Source organism: Gallinula chloropus (assembly GCF_964237585.1).
Source record: "Gallinula chloropus genome assembly, chromosome: 2".
NCBI classification, from domain to species: Eukaryota; Metazoa; Chordata; class Aves; order Gruiformes; family Rallidae; genus Gallinula; species Gallinula chloropus.
Genome location: NC_140086.1, coordinates 52924704 through 52936556, shown reverse-complemented (window position 1 = coordinate 52936556; position 11853 = coordinate 52924704). Strand labels below are relative to the sequence as shown.

At 38.6% G+C, this 11853-nt stretch overlaps 1 protein-coding gene across 1 annotated transcript in view; it reads left to right on the top strand.

Annotated features, from left to right (window-relative positions):
• The first annotated feature begins 1591 nt into the window (after positions 1–1591).
• The window catches only part of LPIN2 (lipin 2), a 31067-nt gene continuing 20805 nt past the window's right edge, over positions 1592–11853 (top strand). Inside the window, exons 1-3 of the mRNA XM_084280579.1 lie at positions 1592–1826; positions 5528–5728; positions 8227–8322. Of these exons, the coding sequence (XP_084136705.1) occupies positions 1740–1826; positions 5528–5728; positions 8227–8322 (384 nt within the window). The 5' untranslated portion in view covers positions 1592–1739. The remainder of the gene's footprint in view (positions 1827–5527; positions 5729–8226; positions 8323–11853) is intronic.

Below are 11853 nucleotides of genomic sequence, written 5' to 3'. Positions count from 1 at the left end.
GCCTGTGCAGTGACCACAGTTTTGTTAGCAGAAAGGCTGTCTTCTAAAACACTTCTAGAAGCTTTGAAGGAAATGATATCAATCTGAACTACTGAACAATGCAGAAATCAAATAGATATAACAGAAAATTGTGAACAAGCAAACGATTTCTCCCCAAAGCATAAGGCAAAGTCAAAAGTGTTTGAAGAGTAGCACTGCCTTACAAAGCTGGCTTCTATTCTACTCATAACTGTGTTTTTTTAACAATATTTTAGAGAAACACACACTGTGAAGAAATTGTGAACTAGCAGAGGAAAATTGAGTGCATCTAGTAATTACTAATATCCTATAAAAATATTGCTGACAAAACCAGTGACTTTTCCTTTGTAGGGACACATTAAATATGGATGTATTCATGTGTATAGAAAAGGGTCCAGTGATGGTAGCAGCTTATTGCACCTGTACTACAGATGTAGCAATCCCAACACTCAATTTAGCAATTTGTTGTCAAGATTGATTTAGTTTTTGCCTTGAGTGTAGTTCATTAATTCTTTTGGAAAGTTAAAAGCTACTTGACTGCATCCAGTAATGCGATTCGTTGTCCTTGAGCCTAGTGCATAAATTTACAAACCTGAGAGGAGGATAGAGTGAAGGTGTTAGTAGGTTTCTAGATTATTTTTAACTTGTAATTCAAGAAGTAGTCCTCCAAGTCTTCTGTGACAGAGGAAAAGTAACACCGTGAGGGTGGTGAGGAGATATACGGGTTTAAGGTGATGAGACTGTCTATGTTGAAGGGATATTAATGGCCCTCAGAAAATGTCTCTGGGAAAGAATTGTTTCCTCATACTACTACACTTTCTCAGTTATTTCACCCATCCATGATACTATTTAGAGAAGCAATGACACTTCAAAATTCTTCAGATCAAAAATTAATTCTTACTCTGTCATGGAGCAGGGTATGCAGTAAGCTTATATGTATTGTTCACACATCCAAATTATACTGCTTTAACTAATCAGTTAAAAGAAAGGAGGAAAATTTCCACAGGAAGAAATTGTTTATTTTGTTGTGCATTGTTTCCACATGGTTTAGTATAAACTTGACACCAGGTCATTTGTCTCTTCACTATTATAATGCAATTTCAAAAAGGGACAAAAATAGCCCACAGATACTGGACTCTAAAATGCCACCAGATTTGCCCTGGAAAGCATGACCAGGTAGCCCAGCAAAGCTGTAAGGGGGGGGGAGAAGGCGTTCTCAAGTTAGGCGTGTGGCTGGCTGAACTAGGACTTCAAATGCTGCTACAGGTGGTAGAGTTGCAGCAGTGGGCAAAAAAATCTCCAAGTGAGCTAACGTAGACTCTGCTTAAGAATCATTAACTAAATCCCTGTTTCTTTTCGTGGGAGCTTCAGCTGAAGTCACGTGACTTGATGTAAAACAAGATCATTACCTATCAGTGCAAACATATGGCAAAGTCTGCCCGTGTTATTACTTATCTCAAAGAGCGCAAGGGGGCTGTGACATGTCAAGCAAAGCCTATTGGTGAGGGAGTTTCTATGTGGGCCTTCTTAAAGAAGCACTTCCTTTTTAATCATAGTACTGCGTGGGAAAGTATACGAAACGTTTTTCTCTAAGAGACCAGAAGGTTTAAATAATTATTTTGCTTCTATGGAAAAAGAAGAAGTGTTGCTACAAGATTCTGTTATGGCTGTAAGCTCTCCGTTTGCCTGTACTGTGGAAAGTTAGTTTCCTGTTTTCTGAGATGCATTTCTCAGAACAGGATGGTTTTGAAGATAACTTCAATAGAAGTGATGTTGCTGCCCATGAAAGGGTTCCTTCTGGGATCTTGGTGAGTTGGACAGATTTATTGCTAAATGGGGGTATAGAATTTCCTATAGGATAGTCAAAATATATAAAAATTGACCTCTTGTATTTAATAGTATGCAGAAGACTCTAATCAGGAATTCAACAGACTTTGTTTCCCATTTTTGTTCCGTAAGTGTTCTGTGCAGTCCTAGGAGTAATTCTAAATCCCAATTAAAATCTTTACTGGGGAGCAGAGATGGTTTTATTTGCTTGCCAAGTAGACCTGATGCTGTATCAGTCCTGTTTCACATGGTCAAGTTTTTCTCCCACTGGTCTTTTCAGGGCACCAAATAGAAACTAATAAAAACACTAGCTCAGTGTTTTCTCTGGTTAAGGAGTGCTCCTGACCCATATGTATATATGTGCATATGGGCAAGGTGAGATAAATTGAGGGAAGCCATTGCTATGTATGGTTTTTATGTTGTTTTTCTATCTACTGTCTTGAAACAAATGCAGCTTCTTTGGCAGTGCTAGTCATGCCCTCTAAAGCTGTATCTCTCTAGAGCAATCTGATAGCTTGTTTTTGAGCAACTTGTACTCTCCTTTTTCTGCTGTTGAACTGAGCATTTGTAGTGTTTGTGTTCATAGGGGTGCACCTGTATAAAAGGTGATGACTTCAACACAAAAATGTAGTTTATGTTTACTAAAGCAGTAGTCCACATGCACAACAAACACAAATCTGTGGGCAGCCTTTTGATTGTATCTGGTGCTTGTGCATGAATGTTACTGAATAGCATGAAAAATAGACAAGAAAACATGTTGGTTCTGTAGCAGCCAAAAAAGCATCTTTGTTAATGGGACAGAGGTGTAATACCCATCTACAAAGCCTCCTGCTCAAGTTATGTTAATGTAAGCATTTCCTGGTGATGCGTTTGGCTGTACATTGTTTGATATTTACATTTGCAAATCTGAGCTGTAGTGCTGTTTAGTCGTTTTTTCTGAGACCCATTCTGTTCCCTGTGAGGAAGTCAACCAGCATATGCAGAGCTAAACAGTATTGTGAGATATTGCATTGCCCTCTTAGCCTGTCTTGTCCATCAGACTTCTGCCTTGAAATACAGAACTGTAAATTGAGGTGCTTTTTAGGGTCTTGTAACAGGTTATGAGGGCATACTGCTTTCTGCTGTTCTCAGCTTTCAGGATTATAACATGTAAGAAATGTTTACTAAGCATGAAATGAAGAGTGTTACTGAGGAAAGTCTTACTGGTTATTCTGTGATTACACTATTTCTGTCATAGTTGCAAGAATTAATAGCATCTACATGATTCCTCTCTGTAGTCAAATTCAGTATGGCTCACCACAAGTTTTCCAAAAATACACAATAAAACTTCAAGCAATAAAAAAGCACTAAAACACCCCAGTCAAAAACACCCAATGTTTTAAAGTCTCCTAGTTGGTGTTCTATTGACATTTGAGATAAATTAAGCTTCTCATGTTTCTCAGGTATGTAGTGACACCTAATTTCTTCTGTTTGATCATTTGCTTGCTACAGTTTGAACTTTAAATAACGTGTTTGTCTTACAAAATGAACCATTATGTCAAAGGCTGAACTGCAGCCTGATAAGCAATAATATAGTTTACAATTTTGTTTACTTAGAATGTAAGAGACAATGTTTGTGTTAAGACATACCGTAAAAATCTTCTTTCCTTATAAGCATTGTTTTTAACGCTCAATAGGTTCAAAAGTTCATAACTTTTTCACACGTAAGTGGTTGCTGTGTGTATGTGTGATCATAAAAGTGGGTGTACTGTGAGCTACAGATGTGTAACTGCGATCTACAAAAGAGATAAGCTACAGGAAAGCAAGAATGTATGTAAAATAGGTGAACCCAGTCTCATGGGGTTTGTTTTTTGTGATTTTCTCTGGTTAGGCAAGGTCAGTTATCAGGTATGTGAGGAAAAGTAGCTTATTTATCAACTGAACTCAATTCTTAGCAGTTTGTGTGAAAATCTGGTCTTTTAAACAGTCCCTACTTACGTGCTGGAGAACTCTTTGCTAACGTCCACTTCTTAAGTCCTATTCACTGAAATGAAATATATGGAATGAAGCCTCTGTTAGGGACTTCTATTCCTGATGTGCCAAAAATTTCTTTTAACAAATTCCGTCTCCCTGGTGACACAAAGCCAACTTTTCTTTGCAAGCCAGTACCATGGACTCCTCTTGGAAGTGGCCAAGGTATCACACAGTGGCCATGAATGGTAACGACTGTGTGCTAGAGACATTTTCCTAAGACTGAGAGTAAAGGTTGACAGTTGCTATAGGGAAAGGCTAATTGCATAAACAGTAAAGTAGATACATTGCTACCTTTCCATCTTGGGTTACAGTTCCATGAGATACAGCAAGTGTCTCACTTGTCAAAAGGAGGATGTTCAGTTCCCTTTCATAGCCTTTTTTTTTTTTTTCTCTCTATCTCTTTGGTGCTGCCTAGTGCCTCATGACTGGTGTTTGTCATGTCCTTCGTGAGCTAATCTAATTTACTAACCCACTGAAACAAACAACAGCAACAACAAAAGGGTAGACTTCTGCCAGTTGTGTCAGTGAACTAAAATCAGCTCATGAGGAGGGCCAGATGAGGAGGGGTTGAAGTGAGACCTCCCCTTCTTAGCCGAAGTGAGCTGTTACTTAAACAAGCAGTCAGTTTTATAGTTGTACATGGAACCACTTAGAGATGAAACTGAATTTTTATTAATGATTAATTTTGATAGGGAGTCCATTCCACTGGTCTTATTAGTCACTAAGGGACAGTCTGTTCTTTTTATATTCAGTGACCAAATTGCACAAAAGCTACAGGAGATAATTCCCTAGCATGTAACCTAGCATTTTAATTCTGTAGGTAATTTCCAAGCAGATTAAAGTCTGTATTGGAAAACCCCCATCTTCCTTTCAAAGTTTTGTGGAGGGGAAGCTTTTTTTAAACTTTTTTATTAAATTTCCCAGAAAGTTTTTTAAAAACTCATGATTTTTATGTCACAAAAGATGTTAGTACTTCTTACATGGCAAGTGAATTCACTGTTGGTGTGCTTTCCTCATATAGGGAGAAAACTGGGTTTCTTCCATAGGGAGGAAATACGGATTTCTTCCATATTTGTTTTCTCCATGCTTGTTCTCATACTCCTCTGTCTCCCACTAGATCTGTGGATAATTTCTTTAAGGTGGCACAGCCATATTTTTTAAATACAGAGCTGTGAAGGAAGAGTTACTCATAGTAGACTCTCCAAAACATTTACTGGCATTTAAGTTGTGGGTTTTTCATCCTTATATACAGTTGTCTCCATTTTCAATAGAGTATTAATTTCAATAGCTGCATTAAATAGTCTTTGGAGAATTAATTTGTCTTTTTAGCTGATCTGAGTAATTGAGCATCATTTGAATCTAGGCTTTGGGTTTACAAATTACATGCTTTAAAATATTTAAATATAAATAAATAAGCTATTAAGAATAGGCTTTTTAACTCTGGGGACTGTTAGTAATATAAGAATTGGCTCAAAATTCTGTTGACTCTTGAAAGCATTTGTGTACCTTGTTACAATGGTCAGAGCAGTTGATAAATGGCGTTGCACTTCTATTTAGATGTTTAAAAAGAATTTTAAACCCCTCAACTTTTCACATGTTTCAAATATATTTACTTTTCTTTCTTCTTTTTTTTTTTTTCCTTTTTTTTTTTGTCCTTCCTATCCCTTAGTTTCAGACTATGAACTACGTAGGACAACTGGCAGGACATGTCCTGGGTACTGTGAAGGAGCTGTACAAAGGCATTAATCAGGCAACCCTTTCAGGATGCATCGATGTCATTGTGGTCCGGCAGCAGGATGGCACATACCAGTGTTCTCCTTTCCACGTCCGATTCGGGAAGCTTGGTGTGCTGCGCTCTAAAGAAAAAGTGGTAAGTTCAGAAAGTGGGCCAAAACAACATTTTGAATACCAATGCAGTCTCCTTTTTTCCCCCCTCTTCCTTTTTTCCCCAGCCCCCCACATAAGAAGTTAGCAGGCTGATTTAGTGCAGAGCAGTTTCTCATGTATGCTGTACAGAATGATAGTCTTGGAATGCAAAACAGAACTTCCTGTGGCAATTTAAGGACTCTTTGGAGGGGGGGGGAAATACTGTGAAAGAAAGCTTTGGCAGCTCTTGAACTATGCAAAAAGAGTAATACAAACACACGGACTTCACAGCCTAAATTGCTTATATGGCTATTTATTGACTTGAGTATGCAGGGAAAGAAATGTTTAGTGCTGCTTGATCCCTGATGTTACAAGCAACTATTTTTGGAATGTCTGGAGGATAAATAGAGATTGTCTCAAGGGTTGGTGACCTGTCATAAATATTAGAACTTGTTAGCTCTCTTCAAGGTTGATAAGCAGTAGAAAATACAGTTACAAATATCCACAAGCAAATAAAAACTGGGACTGAAACATCATTCACTTGTGAAGGTATTTGAAAGAGAACTTGGTACTATTCCCTACCCAGCCAGTACGAGATTGTGGTGCTTCCAGAGTGGATTGTCCTGCCATCCCCTTTCCATAAGCTTTAGTAATAGTCCCTAGGGAGTGAGTTGGATTGTGTAATAAATTTGACTAAAAACGGACCTATTGTGAGGAGAATTTACATTACTGTCAGTAGGGAGTGCTGTGTATGGCCATGCTGCCTGTGGGTGTACTGCCAAAGGATGGACAGATCATAAAACCTCAGGATTATATGCTGCTTTTCTAAGAAATGAAAGAACACTGCAAGAAACTACCTTCATCTCTGTTCTCCTTGTGAATGGACAAGACAGTACAACTGAAAGAGGGTCCATGTTACGTTAGGAGATTTTTTGTTAATGGTCATACGGTCAGTTATGTGCATTACAGGTTTAAGTTTATCATAGTAATTCAGGCTGGCAGCAGTTTTCTTGTTTCACTTTTTTTTGTTTTGTTTTTCCCACGTTAGTGTTTTTCTTCATGAGCACACTAATGACAGAAAGTTGATTTTTCCTAAACAGTTCTACAACAGATACCATTGCAGTTTTTCATCAAGGTACAAGAGAGGTGTACGGCTGTACTCTTTTTTTAACATCTAAGCAAGTGAGATATGTTTTTGCAAGAGGAATGATCTGAAACTTGCTAAATGTCTTTACGCTTCTGAGAAGCTGAACCAGATTAGAGAGGATTTCAGCTTCTGGGTACCTTTCTAAAGGTCTTTAATAGTTGAAACATCTTCTCTTGATAGTTGCTGTACTAAGCCATCAGTGTAGTTTTCAGCTTTTGCTTGAGCAGATGGCTGCTGCTTCTTGCTTTCTTCATACTTGGAAATGCCATTCTGCATCTGAATATTCTAGCAATAGTCAATTGAATGTTAATGACTGTTTTGTGTACACATTTTTCTCTGGCATATTATGAGGCTAAGATCAGTTGGTAGTCTCAAGATGTATGGGAGCACAAAATATTCATCTCTCTCCTTCAACTCTGTTTTTAAGATTAAATCTGAATAAGTATTCAGAATCCAGTGTGAGATATAGGTATTAGGGATGTTTGTCTAAATCATCTTAAAGAAAAGGTTGGAAAAAAGCCAGTAAGGTTTGTTTTTTTAATTCTCCATGCATGTTTGGTTATGTACCCGTAATTTATCATCTCCTATGATTGGGTTTCCTTGGCTCATGGTTTTATTCTCATAAATGGACGAATAATGGAATGAATTAGGATACATGGATACTGTCTTTTTTAGTATTGTAGTGTTCTTTCTTTTTCTTGACAATCCATGTGCTAATCTTAAAATTACTCCTCTTTCCTTTCTGACTGGCCATTTCATATCACAGTAACTAACTAAGAATATGAGTATTCATATCATAATACCAGCTGTATGTCGTGGTATAATTCTTTTGTATTGCCAGGAAACTAGAACTTGAGCAATGTTAACTGAGCTGCAGAAATAATTGTGGCAAATCTCTATTCCACTGAAGCAAAGCTTGCCTTCAGGAGACTTCCAGTTAAACTTTTGGTGTTCAGGACTCAAATTTATCCTAGGCCTGATTCAGGTTGAGCTTTAAACATATCAACATGAAAAGTCTCCAATCCTTCATCATTATTCCAAGAAATAAAAATAAATATTATTTATGCTTCTAGGTCAGTCTCCACATTAGTTGAACTAGGTTCAGTCTTCAGATGTTGGGTTTTTTTTCCAATTGTTCGTTTGGGTCTTAGGCTGCCTGCTAGGAGCATGATGTATTTAGTAGGCTAATGAAATAAAGATCGTTATTCTAACAGACTTCCTTCCAAAAGCAGAGGGAGGGGAAAGAGAAATGATTATGCAGTAGCATATTGTTCACTTTCAGAGCACAGCGGGCCTTGAGGGTCAGTGCTTTCCCCTATGATGAATTATTTACATTAAATTGTCTCTTTCCACAGATTGATATAGAAATTAATGGCGATGCTGTTGATCTCCATATGAAACTGGGTGACAATGGAGAAGCTTTCTTTGTACAAGAAACTGAGGAGGAAAACGTAAGGACTTTGTGCTTCATGATAGCTACAATGCATTATTAACAGTATTGTGTTAAAATGCTCAATATAGTGCTGGCAATACTGTCACTTTTATGAAAACTAGGTTTTCTGTGACTAAGTGTTAATTTTAATTGTATAAGCTGCAAATATGCTTGGTGTTCTATACAGTTTTGCTACCAGTGATGATAAAGCAACTAGTCACTTATTAGAGCATTATTTGAAAGATGTGTTGAATAATTTTTCTTTTTTGCTTTTAGTAATTGCATTCTTGTTGACTGCAGTTACATAGATTGCAGTGCCTTATAATAGTTTTTACCTTGAGTTCTCATAGCTCATGTTACTGCCCCCTTTACTAATAAGGATTGCCTATCTTGGTATATTTTTAATTTGTCTTAAAATTTTTAGCACAGTTTTTCACAATTTTATCTATGAAACTTTCACCAGTTAACAGTAACTTGTTTGACTTGAGATTTTTTCTTGTATTCTAATACAGCAGATTATTTTCCAAGAATCTATTGCACTGGAAGCTAATAAGCCTCTAAAAACCAGGGATAATGTTTCATTTTTAGTCTGATTTCCTAAGGGTATGGGACCTATATAATCACAGTATTTGTTAATCCTTGAATCTCTTGGCATTTTTCAGCAAGGCAGATGGAAAGAAGTTCTCAATAAAAGTTCCAAAAGGTTTAATGAAAATAGTTAGCTTTGTCTCAGGGAAATAAAAGATGAATTGTTAATTTCCTGTTGCTAGGAACTGGAGCCTTTCAAGGAAATGAGCTTGATCCACTTTAGTGCACTATCTGTTTACAGTGAGGGATCAGAGGAAGCTCTTATTTTGAGAGGAGTTAAATATGATTTATAGTGGGAGGAGAAAATAAGCGTTAAAACCTTAAATGATAACTTGGTTGGGTTCTGTTTTAGCATACACCATGATTGCAATCAAAACTGAAAGCAGTTTTCTGTAGATGCAGGCTGTGGTAACCATTGATGGGAACTGATCAGTCTGAAGACTTCCAGAAAACAAGGGTGATAACCACTACCTTTGTCCCTAGTACAATGTTTCAAAGAAGCTATTGCACTTGCTTAGTATATTTTAATTTATTGCCAGAGTATCATATCTGTCTGTAATGTGTTCTGGAAAGCTGGTAGCTCATGCTGAAACAGAGGACTGAATTTGTTTTAGTGCTTTTAGACATTCTTTATCTTTCAGTATTTCTGCTGCTGATCAATGTATCTTTGTTGTCACCTCTTGAAGCTGTGCTTAAGGTATAAATGTTGAAGCTCTGTTGAGCTCTTGATGCATTCAGAAGGGTCCTTCCAAGTGGTCAGTCTTTGCTTTTTTTACATCTTAACATTTTTTCCACTTTTTTTCAAATTAAAAAATACTTTTTTTTTTTTTTTTTATAATGCAAAGCAGAAACATGCTTTGTGTTGAGAGCAACCCTGAGGAGAAGATCTTGGAGGTGTTGGTTGATAAGAAGCTGTGGAGGTGCAGTCTGCCCCGGGCTACTTTGTGATCCCAACATCACCTGGCAGCGTGCACTTGCAGCCCAGAAACCCAACTGTATCTTCTCCCCCTCTGCTCTGTTCTTATGAGATTGAAGTGTTGCTTCCAGCTCTGGAGTCTCCACTACAGGGAAGACTTGGATTGTGACCAGAGGAGGGCCACAAACATAATCAGAGCGCTGGAGCACCTCTACTGTGAAGACAGGCTGAGAGAGTTGGGTTTGTTCAGCCTGGAGAAGGCTCTGGCAAGACCTTATAGCAGCCTGCCTGTACCTGAATTGGACCTAGAAGAAATCTGGAGAGGGGCTGTTTACAAGGGCATGTAGTGATAGGATGAGGGGCAATGGCTTTAAGCTGAAGGAAGGTAGATGTATATATGAGGAAAAAGTTCTTTACTTTGAGGGTGGTGAGGCACTGGCAGAGGTGGCCCAGAGAAGCTGTGTCTGCCCCCTTCCTGGCGGTGTTCAAGGCCAGGTTGGATGAGGCTTTAGGCAAGCTGACTTGTCAGAGAGTATCCCTGCCCATGGAGGGGGTTGGAACTAGATGGTCTTTGGGGTCACTTCCAACCCAAACAAATCTTTGTTAACCAGTGGAACAAAACTTGGTCTATAACTCAATGGGAAATTGAATTTAGTGTTACATAATAGCAGTTCAGACTTTGAACACATTCAGAGTAGCCTCATTGCTCTGTCTGTTTCTGTGCACAGTGTAGTTCCTGACTAATCTTCTGTATGAGAGTAAAATAACAAGGTTGTAAAATAGCAAGCAGCTGTGTTTAGTGTTACTCTTATCATGAAATTGAGCCTATAACTTTTTCCCTGCTATGTGAATTCCATTCTATTCTCCTTTTGTTCCACTTTGTCCCTTCACAGTGTGTTTCTTTCAGTCTAGATGTCAACATCTTTAGGTTTCTTGTTATAATGTTAATAAATACAAGGCAGTTGTTTAGTAAAGCTTGTCCTTCATTTGAATTGTTCCTTCCTAGGGCAGCAAGTCATAATTAATTAAGGGTTGTTTGGTGTTTTTAACCTGAGTAGGTTGTAGTTGAGTGTTTCTTTTGGATATACACATAAATAGTCTGGAATGGATGGCAAGACTGAATGCACCCTCACACTGAACTGGTAGACAGGTTAGAAAAAGAGCCACCACACAGGGCCAGTTTGGCAGTCAGGGGGACTGGATCAAGAAGACACTCACAAGGTTTAATCAAGATACATATGGAGCCCTGAATTTAGGTTGGGAGAATCCCACGGAGCACTGCGGGCTGGGATCTGACTGGATAAAATGCAGCTCTGCAGTGAAGGCCGGCAGTGTGTCCCGGCAGCAATGAAGGCAAGTGTGCCCTAGGCCGCATCAGCAGGAGCACAGCCAGCAGATGGAGGGATGTGGGATTGCCCTACTTAACCAAGTACTTGTTAGGCCAAACCTGGGACACCATTCAGCTCTCCCAAGTTCTGGTCTCCCCAGCTGGGGAGAGATGTGAAAAATTGGAGGGAGTCCAGTGGAGAGCCACCAAGATGATCAGAGGTTTGGAGCAGTTGACATAGGAAGCAAAATTGCTGGACTTGGCTGTGTTCAGCCTAGAGAAGAGAAGACTCAGGGGTTTATCCACAGGCTTACAATACCTAGAAAATTATAGAGCACATGGAGGCACTCATTTCACAAGGATTCCTAGTGATAAGTCATGGAGCAAAGGTCACAAGGAGAAAATTCCTGGGTATAAGAAAAACCCTTCACTAGGAGAACAACGCAACACAGGAATAGGTTACTCAGAGAAGTGGTAGACTCTCACTCACTGGAAATACTCAGTGTTTGCCTTGACAGAGCCCTGGGTAACCTAACCTAAGGCCCTACTTTCAACAGAAGATTGAACAGATGATTTCCAACCTTGCACCTTTCTATCAATCTGTTTCAGAATAGACAGCAGTGGATTTAATTAGCCTATTTTTATTAACACATTTACTAAGATAGAACTGGTCTGCTCAAGGACAGATAGTTTTAAAAGCATTCCACTGACTGGGTATT